This window comes from Phoenix dactylifera, chromosome 14, assembly GCF_009389715.1.
Source record: "Phoenix dactylifera cultivar Barhee BC4 chromosome 14, palm_55x_up_171113_PBpolish2nd_filt_p, whole genome shotgun sequence".
In the NCBI taxonomy this organism is placed as follows: Eukaryota; Viridiplantae; Streptophyta; class Magnoliopsida; order Arecales; family Arecaceae; genus Phoenix; species Phoenix dactylifera.
Genome location: NC_052405.1, coordinates 3,288,624 through 3,311,049, shown reverse-complemented (window position 1 = coordinate 3,311,049; position 22,426 = coordinate 3,288,624). Strand labels below are relative to the sequence as shown.

Here is a 22,426-nt window from a genome sequence, read left to right as displayed (position 1 = left end):
CTATTTTACTGACCATTACCTTATTCAAGTTCAAATATGATGATTCAGGGTGCTAGTGGTACAACGTGGGAGTATTGGATGAAGAATACCTTCAAAATATGAGATATCATGAACTACTTAAACCTTCCTCTTTAAACGACCCCGGTATCAAATGTGATGGTAAATTAATCGAGATAAGGTTCCGTCTCAATAATTATATGTACAGGTGGTCTCTTTTTGCCCGGGTGCATGTACAGCCTTAGCTTTATGTTGATAAATTACTAACAATCAATTGGGCCTTGACGAAGCTCGCTTGCCTTTCTATCAAAAAATTATTCAACGCACCGTATATCTGTCGAGCGCGCAAAAGTATGACAGCTGTCAAAAGGCAGCTGACATTACAGTCCATCGGTTGACTTATTGGCATGTTTGTCCGCGACAACAGCAAGATGAGGGGTGCTGTTCCACCCGAATACCCACACCATCAACACGTTTTATGTCATTAATAGTTAATGGACCGATGCTGAAGGCACCCAAGCATGACCATATATGGTTCATACCTCTGCAATCTAAGACCATCCCCGATATATATTACCCCATCCGTGTATAGAAACCCCCACCATTTTCTTACGTAGGTCTTCTCTCCCCGCTCGTGCCTATCGTTGTCTCTCTCGTCTTCTTCCCCTCTCTCCCTCCGTGCTGCGTATGGAACATGAGAGCCCTATGCTTTGGCCTTTGGGTGCGAAGGGAAATATATATGACACGAGCATGTGGGTGGAGTACGGCCGTAGGGGTGCGTCTGTGGGTGTTTAGAAAGAAAGTAAGTGCGGAGTGGTCCCACAAACAGGCTGCGGCATTGATAAGCGGCTGCCGGCTTTGGGCTTTGGGCTTTGGATCCCATCTCCTCTCATCTCATGTGACTCCTCCTCCACCCCCTCTGCGCCCTCATCTCACCTCTCAAGTGCGGATGAATTTATGCATAAATACAACCGCCACCCTAAGACCCCCCTCTCCAACCCTTCCCATCTCCCCTCGCCACAGTTTGCGACCTTGACAGGAAGGAACCATGAAGCATAGCTCTCGCTCCCATGGGCTTCTTCCCCTCCTCCTCCTCCTCCTCACCATGCTCTCTGTCTACACAACAAGAGCTTCTCGTCTCCTCTCGCAGCCAAAACTTGGTAATAAACTCTTAAATCCTCCTCCTCGATCTACATTTGCTCATATGTAGGACGAAATGGAGCTCCTTTCTTTTGCTTCTTCTAGCTTCTGACGTCTTCTCTTTCTCGACAAGATGCGAGGGTCGATGATGTTACACTCCTGGGCGATGCAGCAGAGACGGAGGAAAGATATTCTCGGGAGGTGAATGTAGTTATAAATCGTCCTTCCTTTGTTCAATGACGTCATTCTTCATGGCTACTTAATTTCCTCATTCATTACTAATGTGGTATATATATAGGATAGTCATAAAATGACCAGAAATTATATCTTTCTTTAGGCTGCAAGACCCAGATGTGGGACTTCCCCCCTCTTTTGTTTTGCTTATTTCTTTCCCGTTTCAGCTGATGGAACTGGAGAAGTGCGTGGAAGAAGATGATGAATGCTTGAAGACGAGGATGATCTCCGAGGCCCATCTGGACTACATCTACACGCAGCGTCACAGGCCATAGGAGGGGAAAGAAGCGAGAAAGCGAGCGTCTTAGCTTCAACAAACCACCGATGACGGGATCTCGCAAGGCCGTTCTGACCATTTAGTAGTATATGATATATTGCTCACCAAACCCTATGATGTGATAACCGGACAAGCTGTGGCTCGAACAGCATTATATTTTACTAGGGAGTATTTTATGGGGTCAGTTTACCAAGTAATGTCAGTGGGCGTGATGTGAACCGACGCCACCTTAGTATGCAACTACTATATATTTTCTCCCTGTCCGCTTGTTGCCCAGATTCGCTGCTTTTTTTATATATATTTTTAAGTTTTTATTTATTTCTGGTCTCCGACCGCCAGAGAGGCAAGTGAGACAGGTGATACGATCATATGAGGGTGCCGCAGCGTATTTTATTTACCTTCGGTCCTGTCTCATTTTGATCGAGTTTTTTCTGTTTTTTTTCAAAAAATAGAATATATATATATAGATATATATAGATATATATATATATATATATATATATAGAGAGAGAGAGAGAGAGAGAGAGAGAGAGAGAGAGAGAGAGAGAGAGAGAGAGGCCGCAGGAGGAAGACCCTCTCAAGATGATGGATTGCCCATTTTTCAGTGACAGAGCAAGGATAAGCGGCTAAACCTTGTCATAATACTCGCACTCAGCATTGGTTAAGGATCTTTGAGAAGTCTTCTCCTTTATTATTTATTTTGTTAAACAAGATACACCATAGTTGGTCGAGCCTCTTTCTCTGGACTTTTAGAAAGAGCTAGGCGTACAGAAAGAAGGGGCTCGTGATTGTTAAAAAAAAGAAAAAAAAAAGAAAGGGGACTCGGGATAGAAAACCCTCAGCTGATGCATCTTCTTTTTTTTTTTGGGGGGGGGGGGGGGGGGGGGGGGGGGGTACATAACTGATGGTATCTTTTCAAGGAGTGGGTTTAGAAGATAAAAGCCCATCCCCTCCTCCTCCATTCCGCTAGACAAAGTGACCTGCCATGAACCAAGAGACCTTTTTCCCAGAAAAGCGGTGGTCCCATTACCTGTATGATCTCTATCATTTCACCTTCTCGTCAATGGGGTGCAGCTAGCTAGCGGTGCGGCTGAAAACTGGCTTCGGCAGGCCATATACTTGCTAGGATACAGTACATAAGGGTTAGGGTAGGAGGATAGGTTTCCTTCAGGCTGGTTAGGTTGGGTCGGGTCGGCAGAGAGTTCCAGCGCCCATTTCAAGCCACAGGGCATGTGCACCAGCCGGACCCATTTCACGGGTCTTCGTTAGGTCAGTTCAGGCATCAGTTTTTTTTTTCTTTTTTTTTCCTACTCAAAAGTCAAAAACGAATACCGAACGAGAAAGATGACTAACCGTGATTATTAGGACGGGAAGATGAATTAACCTCGATTACCGGACCAAGGAACTTTGTCCATATATTGTTACTGTATAACCCTTGTACTAGATGATAGGCTTTTTATAGCTGCAACTCACCGACTCTTCATGTGACCGTGGTCCCAGCATGTTATAATTGCTCGATTTTTTTAAGCTTCGGATTCTTGATGCGCCCTCCATATGATGCTTTTTATGATATCATAGCTTTCCATACTTCCCCGGACAGGGGCAATGTCATTGGCTTTCCACTTTAATAATGAGCTAAACTGGGAAAGGAAAAAACTAGCATCTAACTGGACCCACCGACCCAGAGCTCAGATCACCTCAAATCGTCATTCCACTAAGCGTGGACCCGGAAGGGCGAGATAGAGTACCAGCATTAGCTGCATCACCAAAAGCCGCAGCTATTGGAATACAACTGGCCTCCGCCTCCAGTCTCTCAAATAATATGATCACGATGTTCCATAGTAAGTTCTGCAAAGACCAATTACAAAGGAGAGGACAGCTGGAACTATAAAGATAAGATTCGATGAGAAAACAACAAAGAAGGCAGATGATGTATGTAGCTTCATAACTAGATGATCACGACACCTGCAACTGTAGAATCATAGATGGATCGGTGCTTGATCAAAATTCTACACATGCGCTCTTTGCATCCCTCTATTCCCACAGAAAATAGAAAAAGCAGATGGATTCAACATTTGATAAGCATCCAGAACCAAGAAAGATTCTGGATCTCAAATTGTTCGACATAAACCAGTAACAAGATGCAGCGCCTACAAACATTCAACGAGTGAGGTACCCTGCCACAAATGGAAGTGCACCCCTCAAACATACATGCGCTAAAACTCGCAGAGATCTGAAAGCAGATGTGTCATAAGTTGTCCAGTGAGCTCCTGATAGTTCCATATCCGCATCATCATGAAACCATAGCAGCAAAGCTAACAGAGAATTTGCCCTTCAACGAAGTTTCTTTCTTCTTCTTTCATGGATTATTGCTACCTGATGCTGGATGGACAGCCCAATTCATCAAGGCAGGTAAAAAATAGATATGTGCAAATTACGTGCAAAAAATATAAGAGGACAGCAGGCAACTTATCTGCTTATCAATTGCTTTCTGTATGTAGGGTTAGGAAATTAAACGTATTATCAAGGGGAGACCGGCTTCTCCTTTACACGCACAAAGAATTGCCCCTGATGGCATGAATATTGAATATTGAAACAAGAGTAAACCTTGACAAATCTGATACCCTACTGGCATGCACATGAAACATGCAAAGAACAAACCTCAACTCGATGCATCTGCTTGTCTGGACTCGCAGCACATAGAGTAAACTCTCAGTTCTCGTGCTATCAATTTTTCACTCCTATCCCGCAAACATAGGCAGAATCAGAACACACATTTTAGTCGATCAAGTATCCAAATAAAAATGCATGTTAGATACATAAGCAGGCATTTTTCTACGTACAAGCATTAACTATAATCGTAGACTCAGAATCAATTCTAAAGGTTAAGTTCCAATTCAATCACAGCTTGACTGATCGGTCAGGTCCTAATTTCCAGTTTCATAACCATGACATACGCCTGTAATTCCAGCAGCCAAGTCTAACTTACTATCTAACAGATAAGAAGCAGATTTGATTTGCCTTCCAAGCCAGCTTTCTAATGTCAGAATTCTCCATCTCACATTTAACAAATTAAGAGTCAAATTTGTCAAGAGTGGAATTTGAATTTTCCCCATGGGTTCGGCACAAAGATTCACCTTGCAGGATTACTCATGTGGCATAAAGAAATTTAAAAAGTTTACAGTTTGATACCAGAGGTAGTCCTTAATTGATGAAGGGGGTACCAAAGCCAGCCCAATAGAGCTGGAACATATCCCAACAGTTACAGTAGTCAGTTCATTGTTACTTACAGGGTTAGATTACCATAACAAAGGTGCATACGGGCAGAGCAAAGATTGGAGAAACAAATAAATGAGCATTCATGTAGGTATTCAGATATTTATAAACAAAACTAGCTCAGGTAGCAGAGTTTAGAGGTGTACTGCTTTCTGATGCCCAGGACCTCTATACCTTCAGTTGAAATTCTTCACTTACATTTGGCATGCACAATAACAGCCCGTTCAAGGCTCCTGTCCATGCTTCTGTCATCAGCATCTCTATCTGGCAAGTTCAAGAGCACTGCACTTTTGTACATCCACTCACCCCTTTCACAAGAGTAGAAATCTTCAAATGGTTCTCCACATAAAGTACATATGACCTGATTTTCATCAGCAGGAACCATTGGTTCACATGCTTCCCCATCCGAAACCATATCTTCCACAGAAGTGGCAGACACTGGCCCACATGATGGTCCCACATTTCCATCTAGCCAGCAGCTTAATTTTGCATACCATTTTCGAGAACATCTGACAGTATTACTTGGCTCCAACCTTTTTGAGGCATGCCAATCTAAATGACAATTAAGCTTCTCTAGAAGTTTGAATCTTAGTCCACATGTTCTGCACTGATGCTTTAGATCATCAAAAAGGCTATTAATTGCAAAAGAATGATGTTCACACATGATTTCTGGCTTAAAATCAATGCAAATAAAGTCCTTGAATTTTGTAGTGGTGGACTGTATTACAGTAGCACTCACTGTAGCAGAAGATTCAGGGACCAAATGCTCCTTCACCAAAAGTGATGTATCAGAAATATTAGCTGAGGTTGAAGGAACTAACATTACCGAGCTGCTAGCGAAACCACTGCTTTGACGTGGAAGTCGATAAGGCCTCTCATCTGGGGTTAAACTTTCAGTTACTGGTGATGATATCAAACCTTGAGCAACCAATGAGCTAAAAAGAGTTGACACACTTGGGATGGCACCAGGCATGCTGGAGATCTGTGATGACGTACCTCCTAGAGATGAGGGAGGAGGACCAGGTGGCAGAGGAGGGAGCAGAACACTTGGTGGGGTTGTCTTCAGAGCATGTGTTTTGCAAAATGAAGTTGGGACTGTTAAAGAAGAGGACATGACAGTGAATGATGTTGGCACTTGGATAGGCAGAGGTCCACTTGGGAAGGGTGGTGGTATACGGCAGTTCTTGAAGCTAGCTGAATTGTTAGAGAGGACTCCACTCTTCATAATACCATCTAGTAAATTACTGATGCCAGACTGCCCAGACAAGTTAACAGCGGAATTCAGGTGGCTAGTTCCAGAAAATCCCACCTGATTAGTTCCAAAGCTCAGGGTGGAAGGTGGTTGCTTCTGGGTCTGAATGGTGAATTGATGTTGTGAAAGTGGCTGCCGTAGTGAAGGATCAGCATGTAACTGCTGCAGTAAAGGGTAACAATGCCTCACTTGGGTAAAAGGCGAAGAGGCTGATGAGTTTTGCATTTGTTGGGGTGGCTGTGATGAGTACAGTGATGAATTCTGCAAAGTGATGGCCCGCTGAGCATTGTTCTGAGGTAAAACTGAATAATCTGAGGTGAGGGGTCTATGTGATTGATTCAACTGCCCTTGAAGGTGCATAGGCTTTTGACAAGTTTGAGGGAAGGAGAGAGGTCGCATCTGACTATGGTCAGTTGGAATGTGCAATTTCTGAAGTTGAAGGGGCGCAAAAGGAAGTAGGTAGGCAGATGGTGATGGAGGTTGAACAGACTGCTGCCTTGACTGCCCAAATCCTGGATGTATGTTTGTTAAAGGGCCTAAGCTTGTGGGAACAGCAGTGCCAGGCAGCCCCACATGAGGTAGAAGCCCAGGCCTTGATAAAGATGAACTCATAGCTGTTGATGGACTGCCACTAAAATAGGTTGGCTTACCCTCTAACAGACCTGAATATCTTGAGCTCATATGGGACAAACTAACCATGGAGGGTGATGACTTGCACAAGGGCCATGCCATCAGTGCATGTCGCACCAATGCAGTTCGTTCAGTGGACTTCGAACCTACAGATATCTCAATATTAAGCCTTGAAGCAGTATCCTGTTGATTACATCGTTGGACAAAGTGTTGATCAAACTCCTGCATATGGATATTGGGCATCAGACTGCAAATTTCTAATAGATGAAAATAAAAAAAAAAATCACAAACTATTTAAACAAGTGAAAAGGAACTATACAGCACTCATTGGCCATCATTGTAATGAGAAAACAGGAAATTCCTTCCTGATGTTTTCAACTTTCATTGATTCATAACAATTTAGCACAAAAAATGCCCCTTTTCTGATATTCCATTTTGAAATAGTATTACATGCATGCCATGTGTTTTAATTAATGACAAATAAGATCTCTTAAGTGAGTGTCAGGAATAAAAGTGTGCATATGCATCAGTAGTAGTTACAAAGTTTCCTTGCACCATATGCAAAATGTTACAACCTTTGATATCCAGTTGGCCATGCATGCAAAGAACAAGAATAGCAGGTATTCTATCACCACAGAGACATGCAAGCACATGCTATTATTTTTATTTAGAACCAATAAAAAACTGAAAAGAATTAAAGAAAATCATGCTTTAAATAATGAAACTTTGTTTTCCCCTAAAGAGATCCTTACAGTTGGAGGACAAGTATTGCGTTGGTGCCATGAAGCATCTAGATGCTTGGTCTCTGATGGCAACCACTTCCCTCTTTGCAATCCTGCAGGTTTATCTGCATCTTTGGCATTGCCACTATCTTTCAATGCGCTAATATTTCCTCCGCAATCTGTCATTTTGGAGCTCATATCATCCCACATATACTCTTCTTCCTCAGAATTCTTCCAGTCATTATAAGTCAGTTGGCTAATTTTGGTTGCATTATTCATGGGGACTGAAGGTAGGCGATGATCAACTTGTCCAGATCCTAAAGCTCTATAATCTCCATAAGCATGATTTGAACTAAAACCATTACTTTTGCCAATAGGTGACTCAGCAGCAGTGCCACCTGCACCATAACATGGCTTGCCATGTCCACCTTGCTCTTTATCTCTCACTCAATGTTCCAACTCTGACCACCGTGCAAGATCAGAAGAAATTTTGCAACCTCCAGACCCTTTCTTTTCATGAACAGGCACACTTAGTTGACCCTTTAGAGGGTACTGATTATTCTGAAATATTAAAAAACTATAAGCATACACAAATGCCCTGTATGGTTAAAAGTATTTTAAATGTGGTAAAAAACAATATTCTACTTAATAGTTTTTGTAGATATCTCATGCAAATGGGAGAAAATCTATTACTGCCTTCTCAACAGGAAGATCCATCAACAGCCTTGACCTTCCAGTGGCAGCTACGCTGTCAGGCCTCATTGCATCACCAACTGGCGTCATGAGACCCCTAGTGTCTTCGCTGTCTGCTTCCTTGACCTTGACCTTCATCATATGAACCAAAAGATAAGCAATAAGGTATATGAAATGTCATGCAATCTACTATGATCATATTGTGATTCTGTGAATACAGCATTAAAAGGGGGGAGTGCTTCATAAAAACAGATCATCTGCAGCATAAACATTGACCCAATTAATTCTCATCTCATCCAATCACTTCTTGTTGTTCTAAGAACACAGAGACAATAGTCATAATTATAACCAGCAAGCAAAATCACCTATTCTTGGGGCTAGGTATATTCCTTTGTCTTTTCTTAGACACAACGATTTCTTTTTGCCATTGTGACTTGGCAATGCAATAAATTATAGTTCGCTCCCATGTGTTACATACATCTTTATTCTCATTCCCATTTTCAGTCCCTAAGATTAGTCCCTACTTCCCACTAGGGGCCATGCAATATGAATCCTTCGTCTATTTGAAAAAAAATTTATTACAGCAACAAGCTTGCATTGGTAACACACATAGCCCTTGATACAAATTCAAAAAGATCAGGTAAAGGTTTGTTGGTTACAGATTTCTCAGTTGAATGATTTTATTGTATAGAGATAAAAAAAAGGCACTGGTATTTAATTTAATTGATTTTTCATTGTTGAACCATAAGGAAGGGTTTGCAACAGCAGTTTGGGCTGCCATGGTTGGAGCCTTGATAGGAACAAATGCCTATCTATTCATGATTCCAACCTTAATTTCTGTCTTAAGGCTTGTTGACCATTGATATCTAAAAGAAATGCAATATAATTTCAGAGGCATTGGACATTTTGTTATGTCTGAATGTGCCAAAACTGATTGAAGATTGACCTTCTTCTGAAAGAGTTCAAATCTACTTGGTCAACTAATCAAGCCATTATGATTTATCAAAGACTAAAGGTAAAGAACTAAAATTTTAAAAGTGTGAAATAATATAATTTCCCGCACGATGCTAAACTATTATTTCAGCTGGATAAGCAAGAACCATTTACAGAAAGCGGGTAAGGCAGAAAGGAAAAAACTTATCCTCCTAATATGCTAAAACATAATACAGACTAAAAACCAGACTTCCAGTTAATTTCACTAGTTCATAAAATAAATGCATGCATGACAGAGACAGATTTGCCTGACAAGTCTTGATACTATAAAAACTGTGGATGACAGACAAAGCATGGACAGCTAAAATTAGCACAACAAAATGACCTTTGACCACTCATCAATCTTTTTCATTTGGATGTTTTAAACCCATTTTGTACTCTAACAATTCGATCTATGAGATTTTCCCCCTCTCCCTTAACCATTGACTCAATATACCAAAATCTTTAAAGGCAAACCATGAAAATCAGACAACCAGAATAGTAAGTGATGGAATCTTGGGATAACTAGTTCGCAAAAATGTCAACCTGTAAATACAGCTTAACTGCAACCTTATATGGCAGCTATAACAAAGTCATATGAAACTATCTCCATAGTCTACTGTACTTAGCTCAGAAAATTATACAGCAAGGAACTGATGTCCAAATTATGAAGCAAAACCAACAAGTGGTGCATCCAAAGTCACATAGTACTTTGCTTACCCTGGTTGCTTGCTGAATATGCTGGGTTCCCTCTAAATATTTTGGATTTATATAAGTGCCTTGTGGGGGAGCTTGTCTTTGAGAATCAGGCTTCACTGTTGTAAATCTACTTGAACCTTTAACTGTGGGTGGGAAGCCAAGTTCTTTCTCAATTGTCCGAAGTGGAGCAGGGGGGAAATGTTTTTCCCATGTCTGAAAAAGATGCCTCATAGTAGGAAGTATAGAAGAATCTACCTGTTTATAGGCCTTGCAGAATACCTAAGTTACAGGCATCATGAAAATTATAGTGTGTCAAAACAGAAAAATGAGAGAAACACACTTAGCTAGTTGTAGATTAACAATGCCAGTTATAAAACTCTTATCAAGAGCTAGTCAAAAAAAAAAGTGGGAAGAATGAGGAAGCAGCATGCCCTTTAAAACTAAATCCAGCTATGAGAGGAGAAAAAAGAGCCTTTGAATTCATGGCTAAAGGAAAAAACATCCTAGTAATTTATAAAAAGCAGGTAAAAAATAACATGTCCAAAACAATCATGAAATGGATTCAATATGGTAATATCATAGTTGGACAAGAGAGTCTAACCTCAGGTAATTTGGCAGCAAAATAATCAACATAATCACCACCAATGTTTTTGGTGATACTATCAAGCAGTAAAGCGATGGCAACTTATGCTCACTGCATACCTGTGAATCAAGTGAAACATCAGATGAATGCATGTAGTCAAAAAAATGTCACAAGCAACTTAAGCTACATAACAGTTTGACCCGCATAAATTCTCTCAAAAAAGTTGACCCATGTAAAACAAGCCACACTAACAGATCCCTAAGATATGAACAAAGATGAAATAGAAATGGCAAACTTTCCGAGCTTTTACTCATCCAAAAACAGAGCGAAATGGAGGAACTCTTAATATTCCAACCTATATTATTTTAGGTGTTTGAGGGTGAGACTTGGCACAATGATAAAGTTGTTCCATTGTTATCTAGAAGTCATGAGTTCAAAACATAGAAACAATCTCTCTTCATGGGGGGTAAGATTGTGTACATATGACCCTCACCGGACTCTTAAATGGTGGGAGCCTCATGCACCAGGCCGCCCTTTTATATTATTTTAAGTGTTTCCTTTGAGTTCTGAATTTCATCGAGAACTAATGCTCACACTAATAAATTTGAATCAAGGCCTTCTTAATAGGATGGATATAACCCTATTGTAAAAATATTAAGAAAGCATGACATCATGATATTCATATTCTATGTCTACATCAAGAAATACTTATTGGAGGTAAACCACGCCTCATGTCTTGCAGCAGGGCTCTCAAAAAAGCTATTGAGGCTCGTGGGTGAGGTTAGGGTTGGTTAGTTTGGTTACATGTAAGTGTGAGATATGCTGGAAGACATAAGTTGCTGGAAGGTGAGTTTCAGTTCTGAGCATTCAGCATGTTAAAAGCGATACTTTTAGAAGACTAGACTGAGATGGTCAATTAGACCGAGATGGTCAATTCTAGTGAAAAATGGCAAGGCATGGCCAAGCATCTTTTGTTTTGTATAATTATGCTTAATCATGGTTTAGACCAAGAAAAAAGAAAAAGTCCAAACACAGGCACTTTCAACCTGAGAGAAGTAAGGACATATTTTGTGTCACTTCCTGAAAGTAACAAATCCATTGCTCCTGCTTCCAAAAGACTTAAAAAGGATAAGTCGCATGACTTGCTTGTTTCCAAGTCCGCTAATATGCAATAACAAAACCTTAGGTGCAAGCAGTTCAGGTAAATTCAGATCCTATGTGCACATACTCTGTCTAGAATATGCACCTATTGGAGTTATATCTCCAAGTTTGTTGGAAATAAATCTAGCACAATCAGACCCAGCTCAACTAAAATGTCTGGTCCAGCCATAAATCTTAGAAGTCATGGAATTGGTTTGAACCCGCCACATTAAGTGAATGTTTCAAAGCTGGGTCCTAATACTAGTTTGGTATGATCTTAACCAGGCAGATATACACCCAAACCAACCCCATCCATTTGCCTCTCACTGTTTGATTGTATCATGTGTATCATACACAGCATTGAGATGCTCACAAAAGCCTTCTCCACTATTTTGCACTTCATCAGATACATATTGAGCTTTTAATTGCTTTTCGAAGTAATGGAAGTAAAGGGATGGGGCTCACCCATTTTCATATAACTTGGCACATCATATCACCTGCAGTGCAAAATGGAGCACGAAAGAATATGCTATCAAACATAGTAAGCTACTTCTCTTCTCTATATATGTTAAACTGTGTTGTCTGGATCTGGTCTTTAGCAATGCCATAATACCAATATAAGATGATTTTTCTTTTTTTTTTTTAAGAATATATAAGAGAAAAAATCCATCAAATTTTTACCTTATGCCTTGCGCATGTGCCTCCATTCCTACTGATATTTTCAGTATAGCAAAAATTAAACACAAAGTCTATTGTATTTTCTTTGAACTAACATCTTATCAGTCTAAATCCTTAGGCAATGTTTAGATACCAAAAGCTCCATCCGTGACGAATGATAGTTGGGAGGCGCCCACTAGAGAGGTGAAGAGAATGCAAAGCTATGCATAAAAGGTCGATCCCGAATCTTGATTCTTTCGGGATGGTAAAAATTACCTTGGAAACAGATTTTGGATTCGAGCATATCAGGACTGACTGGTGGTAGCAAGCTGGATGGATCGATTTCTAATGAATGTGTTCCTTCCTTTTCTTCTGTGGAAGAGAACACCACCCATGGGTAACTATCATGTGGATAGCAGCTTTTGTCATCCAAACAGCTCCTTAGACTACAATGTTTGTTTGTAATTCATAGCAATGAACTGCATTTTTAACAACCAATCGCTATGTTGTCTAAATCCAACCAAGACTATCAACTCTCACAACAAGATTCATGACTCCAACTTCAAGATTCCCGGTCATTGACATTTCAATCAGATATGTCGCTTAACCTCATGCTTCAAACTAGTGGGACTACCGACTGGCATGACAGAAGCAAAACTCATGAAAACCAATCTACCATCCATTTCGATTCACAACAAGAAACTAGGTTCTGCTCCCCGCGCAGCCTGTAAAACAAAATTTCATTTGAAAAATACTGCACTAGTAGAAAAATCAATCATGCTGGCAATGGTCGAAATCACCAGCCTAAAATCTACCAAAAAAAAAGAAGGGGGGGCAACAAAAAAAAGCTTTTGATTTCTTTTTAATTGGGAAATTAATATTTTCATTTACCACCATCTAAATTTAGACTCGGTAAAAGTTAGATAAGACGGGTCACCGCGAGAATGTTATCGCAGATGATCTGCGCTATCTCCTTCGCCGCGTGCAGATTCTCGCCAGCAATTATAGACAGGTTCGTGATGACAGGCCTGGACTTGGAGGTTAAATCCGCGAGCGCCGACCAGTACTGCGCCACGAGCTCTTCAACCTCCTCCTCCTGCTGCTACTGCTGATTGGATTCTTGTTTCTGGGACGCCTCCTTCGTACCCGGCCCAGACTTGGGCGCCACTGCCTGGCCGCTGCCACTGGGAGCTCTGAACGGCGGGACGGAGCGATCTCGATTGGTCGCGGCTCCTTTGGAGCCACCCTTCTGATCCCCGCCTTCGGGAACCCGTCGCCTCTTGGCAGCGGGCTCTCTGACGGCTGGGTGGCGGGAGCTCTCCTTTTCCATCCCCGAACAACCCTAACCCTAGCTTCCACCGGCACGAAGAGAAGCGAAGAGAGGCGATTGGGGGAGGGTGAAGGGATTCGAATGGCGCAGAGAGGAGCCCTAATTGGAGGAGGGAGAGGAGGAGGAGGGAGAGAGGAACCGCGTGCTGTAGCGAGAACAGAGGGAGTGGGTTCCGTAGAAGAGGGAGAGGAGAGAGAGAGATTTAAAAAGGAGAGGAAGTTTGTGCGAGTGCATTTAGGTGGGCGAGTCCGCATGAAAGTTTGGATGCGGAAGGTCTATACTGGTAGTCTGGTACACATGCCTACCTGACCAAAAACAAGCAAATCACTTCTCAGCTATGCAGCAAGGGAAAAAAAAACAATCCAAAAGTGGTGCAAAATTCCTTGCTAGCTATATGGTACATTTTATAATCCCTTGCTAGGTACATAGTACATTTTGTGAAATTTTTGCTTAAGAATTACAATTAGATGATACTTATCATATTTAGCGAAAAATTTAAGTATATATTTTGTTAGTATTGTAGTTATTACATAATTAATTTTGCAACGTATAGATTTACAATGATAGCAGATCTGATAAACAAATTCAAAAGTAGTTCAGTGGGCACCCATTTGACAATTTGTTCGATGCTCCCTCGTTGATAAAGAAAATTTCTGATGCCCATCATTAAAAAAATATATATAAGGATGCTCTCGAAATCACTATTTGCTTTATGCAGAAACAAGCAAACCAGTACTCATGAAAGCAATATGAAAAGAAAATAACTTAAAACTAAAGTAAAATGCCTTGCTAGGTATGTGATACACTTTATTTTTCTTAGTAAAAGAATTGCTAGTAGATGATTCAAAAGGAAATTTTCTATGACTCCCATTTGATATCATTTGCTCATCTCGAAGACATCGCCACCCACTCAAGCATCGCACCATGTTCCTTCTTACAATGAAGATAATTTTGAGAGGAAATAATTAGTTACTACTGCCAAAAAATAAACTGGAATGACAACTAAAATCAGTGAATATCGTATTGATCGTTCAAATCTTTATACGATTTCTTCAAATGGCAATATTATATGCACCCAAAAGGGTGCTAATGGTCGATGCACATGAATCCTATGGTTCCATCTTTTCTTTGTGATCTTTGTTAGCTGGTCCAGCTTGACTACTTTCACGTTCCTTGTGAGAGAAGTCACTGCCCAAGAACCTGTCAAACTCCAAATCTTCGTCCAGTGTTTGCAAATCAATATCCCATAGAGCACCAGGTTCAGCGGCAACTTCTAGCTCTATCGCATCTTGAGCAAGGCTATCCCAAACATTGTGGCAAGAACTCCATGAGCTTTCTCCTGCCTCTAGACCAATGCTCCATATTTCCTCCTGTCTGCTGCTAGTTTTGCTGGCAGATGCTATAGCATCTGAAAACATTGTTTCCTGAGAAGTATCTTCTGCGAGGCACATGCTACCAGCAGAGGTAACTTCTGTTTTGTCCATGACAATCTTTCCCTCGAAGCCAACAGTTCTGGGGTCTGGCCTTGCAAATTCAGTTGCAGGGATTATAGCATCCGAAAACATCCTCTCTGGGGTTACATCTTCAGGAAAAGATGCCAAGAACTCAGTACCACTGAAGCCCATATCTGTCTGAGAGCTCTCTAGAAGCTCCACCTTGACGGCAACAGAATCAGGGTCCAGAAACGATGTGTCCAGCACCTCTAGTCCAGTTTCAACCGAGCCTCTGAGAAGTTCTCCACTGCTCGTATCAAGACCAAGTTTTTCAACCATATCTTGCAAAAGGTTATCTGGTAGTTGCTTGCTTACAATACATTCAATGCCTTGCAGTCCAGGAGGAGTGGCACCATTAAATTCTAGTCTCTTCTTTCCAGTCTGCTGATCCATGGCTTTATCTACATCGCTTTGGCTGCTTTGTTGTTGCTTAAGGAACTTTCTTCTTATTGTAGGAATCTCCCTTCGTTCCTTCAGCTGCTTAAGATGGGCCAACAAATTTGGGTTCTGGAGTGCCTTTGCCAAGAAAGATACCATCAGCTTCTGCCTCTGTTCGGCTGATTGCATCCGCTGGTTCAGTGCATCCATCTGTTGGGCTGTCATGAGATGCTCCTGTTGCAGTTTAATGACCTCGTGCATCAATGCGCTCTTTTCCTTTCTCAACATGTGGAATTCACCTTCCAATTCAGGCTTCGCATTTTCAGCTGAAAAGCCTACTTGAGAACCTACTTCCTGAACTTGCGATGACCTTCGCCTGTTTATATTTTTTAACAAAGGCTTATTTCCTCTTACAAAATCTTCATTGGCAAACTCCCATCGATCAGCATCAATCTTGCGGAAACCCTGACAGAAGACCACAGATTCATAAATAAAATATGGAAAAAATTGGAGAGATCTCCATCAAGAAGAAAGCACAAAAACATAATCCTGCTTGAATCAGTTTCACATATCCAGACAACCAAATTTTAGCCACACTTCGAGCATAAGGGGATGGTAACAAGAAAAGACTTTGTGAAAATGAAAAGAATGGACTGATGATTTATATTTTGCATAATAACATATAATCAACAGAAAAAGGGAATCTAACTCTTGCTTATACAAAACACGCATGCATCAAAACAACCTTGCAAAGAAACAGGTAAGGATCCCTGACATGGAGGTCTAACTGTTCTAGAAATTGCTGCTTTATGCATCCAAATACAAGCCAAAGCATGACAAGGTAATATATTTTTGCTCCACTCTTCGAAGTATAAAAATATTTCGATACAGTCTGCAAATCTAGAGTAACATTTATGCAGGCACATTATATTCATAAAGACTGATAAAAAATTTTTTGAGGTTTTTGTTTCTAATTCAAATTCTTTCCAGAAAACCTGGTCATTCTGAAAAAGCATTTTGAATTGAAAACCATAAAATATGAGAATACTTCAGGGTCCTCAAGGCTGAAATTGACCATCCATTTTCACTAACTAAATCATATCTACATAATATATTTCTTATGGTTTATTCTGTATGCACTTGCAGTGTACACTTTAATAGTTAAAAATATTGTAGGTCTTACAGTAGATATAATATGGGTCTCTCTAAAGGAGAGGTCTCATGTCCAATAAACACACACATACATGTATGCATGTATATTCTTGTTGCCTAATAAAACCTTCAGACCCTTCTTCCAAATGCCTATAATTGTTTTTCAGGCCAACTGTCATAGAAACCTTACAGAGGACCCATCATATAATGTTAAATCTCCTATGGACCTCGAATAAGGTCAAATTCTGAAGATGGGCCCAGATTGGAGATCCATGCCCCCTTTATCATAGATAGGTCCATGAATGGTTGCTAAAATCCATCTTTTTGCAACACCTCTATGTATCAACTATTTTAATTTTCTGAACAGCTTGAAAAAGGTAAAAACAAGACGATCTTCCACAACAGACACTGATGTCCACAACATTTTCAGAACTTTTGCTATATGCTGGCTTAAGCACTTCCCTCGGGTAGTTTCCATGTCAACTTTATAAGGGGTTATTACAACTATGTTCCTTCCTATACATATCTTACTAATTGATGACCACACTCATTTTACAGGCTTTGATAATTCAACATGCTTTTACCACCATCTAGGTTAACATTTTCGTTATACTGTTTTTCCAGTTGCCCTTTTGTCTTCAAACCAGAGGTGCATCTACAAGTTGACCAATTCTGCATCTACCTAATTGGGAATGTTATCAATTCTCCTACACGCTTACTCCACTAAACTGATGGCAACTCAAAAAATTGTATGTTAGCAAAATGTCTAACCTACTTGACCATCTGATCTAAAGTAGATTTTATGTTATTTTACTTCAGTTGTCTATGTCTTCTAGGATTTATTTAAGAGATCAGGAAGGTGCTTAGAGAATACTAGGTAATTTTTGAGCGCCTCAAAACTAGGATCTTAAGATTTAGTTAAACATTCCTCAGAAAAGTCAGCAATTTGGGTTGTTTAAAATCTTATGCTGACTAGAGTATTGTGAAGTCTTGCATAGATAAAACATAAATGTAGGAAGGTATTATATTTACTATAACTGCATTTTTTATGTCATTCGGGTCATTTTTGATATACTACTAGGTGAAAGATTCAAAAAATACAGTTTAAAAAAAATGCATTTGGCCCTCACTTAATTAGCACATTGAAAAGCTCATAAATAGCTATATGCCCAAGCATACAAGAAAGCACAATATTATATTGAATATCTTTAAATTACATGAATGTATTGAATATATAGTTACGAATTTTTTTTGTGGAATTTTTGGATCTCCATCCAGCCTTGCATTCAAGGAGGCCAAAATGACAATAGAACCAAACCAATAACCACATAAACTCTTTTGGACACATATCAATCAAAAATCGATCAGTGATCAATCAAAATATTTGTTTTTTCTAAAGAAAGCATTTCTTGACTCTCAAGAATTGCAATTCTAATTTTCAGGAGTTTAAATATTCTCTAAGAATCTTCATGATTTTGAACCAACAAATCTGAAATCGAAAAAAAAAAATCTAATTTAGACCATTACTCTTGCCTAGCATTTCTGACATTTTTTATCTAGTCATCTAATTTGCCCACCGACCAGCATACATCTCTCCTAAAAATGGTTGGCCGTACCCCCCCGAATCATGGGGAATCGAGATGGTTTATCCTGTTGGCTTGGTAAATAGGACGAACTAGTTCCAATTTGATTAAATCCCCCTCTAGCCCTGTAGCAAAGCTCTCCGACTTGCTATAAGGCCCCCTCCACACACAACCCCCCCCTCCGGCTCGATTCGCGATCTTTCAAGAGACTCCCATCCCCCTAGCATCATCGGTAAGCGTTCCCCCTTCTCCCTCCGTCCCGCCCTGTCTTCCCTTTAGGTTTAGAGTTAGGGTTTCCCTCAGCCCTCTCCCTTCTTTCCTCTCTCTCCCCTCCTCCCTGACGACGACGAGGGGTTTTCGAGCCCTCTCTCTCTCTCTGCCTCTCCCCCCTCCTCCCACTCTGACTCTTTCTCTCTCCTTCTCCCTCTCCCCCTCTTTCTCCAACTCTTCCTATTTCAATACATCCCAGAACAATACATTATAGACTTGTACCATGCCGAACTGATCACTGGTTAGTACAACCTTCGGTACCGGTTTGGCGAACCTTGGTCATAAATAGTTGCATATTCTCCATTGTATGTTAGGAGCCTATGGCATGCTCCTTTCACTCTTTGGTCTCCTTGCTAAAGCATAAAGTTGAGTTTATGCTAATCTATTACTACCTATTTATAAGCTAATGTATCTTTTCTTTCCAAGAATCTCACATCTCAAAAAAGGGCAACAAGTGGAATGCCTTTTACTTCAGATGCCAAAGCCAAATATCATGCAATATCCACAATTGTATGGATGTTGTCATGCTCCATTTCTTGCGAATGATCTAAGATACCACATTTCATTTCCATTGGCCACGGTGATGAGATGAAAGGGTGTTATCAAGACAACATATAACCCAACCACTAAAGCATGATAAAGCTAATCAAAGTCAATAATCAATTTTTCCAGCACTTCAGTCTGTATTATCTGTTGCTTCCAGATCAAGCTATCAGCACATTGACTTGTTCACGAAAACTCAGTACTTCCCTCCCAACTTAACTAGAATTTGTCATCAGAAATAATTGTTATGTCTGGTTCTGGGGATAGACCTCCTTATGATTTGGCTTTGCTCTGTATAGTGGTTGCACTGTATCATAACAATCTTTTTGAAACCGGTTACTAAAATTACAACCAATATTTCCTATTCTAGTATGTGATGACAAACAACTAAGGCTTAGCCATTTTAGGAACCAGGAAAAGCCACAGTACAAAACCGTCAGATATGCGGAATGTTCCACCTGCATATAAGGAGGTACACCCAGAGAATCTCGGTTGACATTTCTCTCCCACGAGATTGTGCCGCTAATAGAAAACATATGAATACCAGATGACAAGAAGGCAGACAATGAGGAGACGGCTGAGGAAAGTGAAAAAAATGCTAGAAAGTGAAAATGAAACAGCTAGAACCTCTACAGAAGCAAATTCATGAAATTATTGAAAAACAAATGGTTCATAGTATAAATATACTTGAATGGCAGTGCTAGTTGCAAGCAAATACTTCATTTGATATCTGTAGTATCCATGTGAATTCGATGCTTACCCGTGAACGTGAGCTTTTCTCCAAGAGGTCATCTCCAATCCGAAAGCACTTGTGTAATCAACAAACTAATCTTGTAGAAGCGACGGACGCAGATTCTGCCTAGTCTTGGCGATTTTCATCTAGTGGTTACAGGTTCCATGTACAATTTACAAAAACAGACACGACATACAGAGGAACTTCCAATGGAGATTACAAAGCAGTGGTTGATGAGCCGGACAACATACGATTCGTCTCAAAAGTAGATATCCATATATTTACATATTCAGATTCGAGAGTATACATCAAGGAAGAATACAGCATGAAATACGTGCAGCATCAATGAGATTAAAGGCTGCGATCCTACACAATACAGTCCTCAGCAGTAATCAATCTATCGGGGCAATCATTTGATTAAAATCCAATGCTCGTTACAACAAAGGACGAATATAAGAATATAGACTGAAAGAACAAGATAAAAAATAAATAAAATAAAGAAAGAAAAAATTACATACAAACAACGAGAGCCGTCTCCGGCAAAGTTTTTGCGCAATACCCACATAAGTATTGAGCTGGCGGACAAAACTGGAGAAGTTGTTGTGCTTGAAGTTCCGGGGCAGAACGGCCCTCGCAAACTCGACGGGATCCCACACCACGAAGCTCCTCCCAGTGGAACCCCACGAGATGAGCGGATCCAGGGAGGGATCGTCCACAAGCTCATAGGTCTTGGAGAGGAAGGGCGGGATCGGCGCGCTCTGGAGAGCCTCCAGGGGCCGAGGCGCAGCAACCCCGGACGATGACGACGAGGAGGATAAAAGCTTTTCCGCAACCGGTGGCGGAGGCTGGGGGGATAAGTCCAAGATTTCCCCGAATGGCTCGATCTTGGGCTCCAGAGGCGAAGAAGCGCGGGGTTTGGAAGCAGAGGGTGCTCCAAATTCCATGAAGGGAGACGACGAGGAGGAGGAGGAGGAGGAAGAAGAAAGGGGAAAACCCGATCCTCCCAAGAAGGTTTGGAGATTCAACAGAGAGAGAGAGAGAGAGAGAGAGAGAGAGCGAGATTTGGTCGGCCCAGGAGGAAGGTTGGGGCGTGGGGAGGGGAGGAAATAAAATTTATAAGGAAGAAGGTGGGACGAGTAACCGCCTCAGAGAAGGCGGGGATTAGATGATGATAGAGGGCACGGCTCGGATCCCATCGGGAGGCCCCAGGCAAGATATAAGCGTGGGGCGGGGCAGGGTGAGATATTTTTGCCGGACTGGACGGGAAGATAAATATCTTCCTGGCCGCGGCAGCGAAGGAAGAGCGATACGGGAATGGCGGTGGGAGTCGGCGCCCTCACGGAGAGAGACCGGTGGGTTGAGATATTGGTTTGCCTTCGGACCGAGGAAACCGGCTTGCCCGACACGATAAATGGGCCCACGCTAGGGCCCGTAAATTAAATAAATATTAATAGACAAGAGGAGAATATAATGGGATTGACCATTAAATTACTGCATAGGTTGCACCTGTAGCACAACCTGAATGAAATAAATACTCATCCAAAAATGTCCAAATGTCTACGCAAACAAAATGCATCCATAAGTGATGCGTGTCGTGGATTATTACTTAGGATGATGTTACGGAACCTATTTAGCCGGTTGGACCGGACAAACTTGGCATCATTTCGTTTCTAAAATTAAAGTAGCACTAATAATAGCCTTTTCTATTTAAATCCAGCATCACGCCGCACAGAGATAGACTTCTGAAATGCATAAAAAGGGGTGGGCACTAGGACGGAAACAAGTTTAGATCAAACGGTTTTGTGCTCATCATTTTGATAAACCCATTTTTAAAGAATATCAAATATCAGCAGCCCCTTCATAACAAATAGATATACTAAAAAAAAAAGATATATTAACATATTATTAATATTAACAAAAATTGGTTGGTAGCCCGACGGCAAAAATTTCTGGTGACAATGGCAAAAAATCTTTCCTTCAAAATGTAGCTTTAAACTAATGTCAAACGTGCCGCACCAACAATCTACTGCTTCAACAAACTTTTGTATGAAATTATTAAGAGGGCTAAGAGCTCAAATTCATCCAGATCCAATTACTAATGCTATGATTAACCAGTTATCAGCCTCCAATGTGCCAGTATTGCAGTGTTCTATAACCTATATAGACCATGCAAAGCAGAGGTCATGGATGATAAAGATGGTGATGGTAGGGGAGGCGGAGGTCGTGGACAAACTATGCACGAAAAGCTAGTCTTAATTCTTAATGCATTTTAAATTTCATATCCGTTATCACAACTCTTTATGTATGATCTCATAAAATTGTTTAACCATCTCATGCTGATAAAATCCATAGTCATTATTTCACATATATATGGTGTTAACCCATCTGCGTGTCCGGCAAGCTTATCCACGGCATCCTTTGCTGTGCCATGAGCACATGAGATGCCAAGTGCCATATTTCGTGGCTGTCTTAAATCATAATCACCCAGTCTATCCATAGCAGCCGCTTCAATGGATGAATCACTGGGTCGAACGGTCCTTAATTAATGATTCAACAGATGGAATTCGACTCTCTTCTTGCACACCAGTGGATAGCGTCCATATATACATCGGATCCATTCCCTGAACCAGGTAAAAGCCATCTCGAATCTTATCGAAGACGATCCAAAATTT

General features: G+C 40.9%; 2 protein-coding genes, 1 long non-coding RNA gene and 1 pseudogene across 3 annotated transcripts; 1 reads left to right on the top strand and 3 right to left on the bottom strand.

The window, feature by feature from the left end:
• Positions 1-723: 723 nt before the first annotated feature.
• On the top strand, positions 724-1,966 carry LOC103719854 (putative phytosulfokines 6). The gene is made up of 3 exons (XM_008809287.4): positions 724-1,157; positions 1,271-1,338; positions 1,539-1,966. The coding sequence occupies exons 1-3, from the start codon at positions 1,046-1,048 to the stop codon at positions 1,644-1,646; spliced, it is 288 nt and encodes a 95-aa protein (XP_008807509.1). The 5' UTR covers positions 724-1,045; the 3' UTR covers positions 1,647-1,966.
• Positions 1,967-2,518: 552 nt separating this feature from the next.
• LOC120113004 lies at positions 2,519-3,494 on the bottom strand. The gene is made up of 2 exons (XR_005514700.1): positions 3,002-3,494; positions 2,519-2,908 (listed from the first exon to the last, which is right to left on the bottom strand). It is a non-coding gene; the product is annotated as an uncharacterized LOC120113004 (long non-coding RNA).
• A 115-nt stretch (positions 3,495-3,609) lies between these two features.
• LOC103719852 lies at positions 3,610-13,602 on the bottom strand (annotated as a pseudogene).
• Positions 13,603-14,598: 996 nt separating this feature from the next.
• On the bottom strand, positions 14,599-21,098 carry LOC103719863 (heat stress transcription factor A-3). Its single transcript, XM_039133341.1, has 2 exons — positions 19,782-21,098; positions 14,599-15,938 (listed from the first exon to the last, which is right to left on the bottom strand). Exon 2 carries the CDS (start codon positions 15,759-15,761, stop codon positions 14,712-14,714), a length of 1,050 nt encoding a protein of 349 aa, XP_038989269.1. The 5' UTR covers positions 15,762-15,938; positions 19,782-21,098; the 3' UTR covers positions 14,599-14,711.
• Positions 21,099-22,426: the final 1,328 nt, after the last annotated feature.

Coding starts and splice junctions, on each gene's coding strand:
- LOC103719854 (XM_008809287.4), top strand. CDS start 1,046: ATGAAGCATAGCTCTCGCTCCCATGGGCTTCTTCCCCTCCTCCTCCTC. Junction 1,158..1,270: donor CCTCTCGCAGCCAAAACTTG/GTAATAAACTCT, acceptor TTTCTCGACAAG/ATGCGAGGGTCGATGATGTT. Junction 1,339..1,538: donor AGGAAAGATATTCTCGGGAG/GTGAATGTAGTT, acceptor TTCCCGTTTCAG/CTGATGGAACTGGAGAAGTG.
- LOC103719863 (XM_039133341.1), bottom strand. CDS start 15,761: ATGTTGAGAAAGGAAAAGAGCGCATTGATGCACGAGGTCATTAAACTG.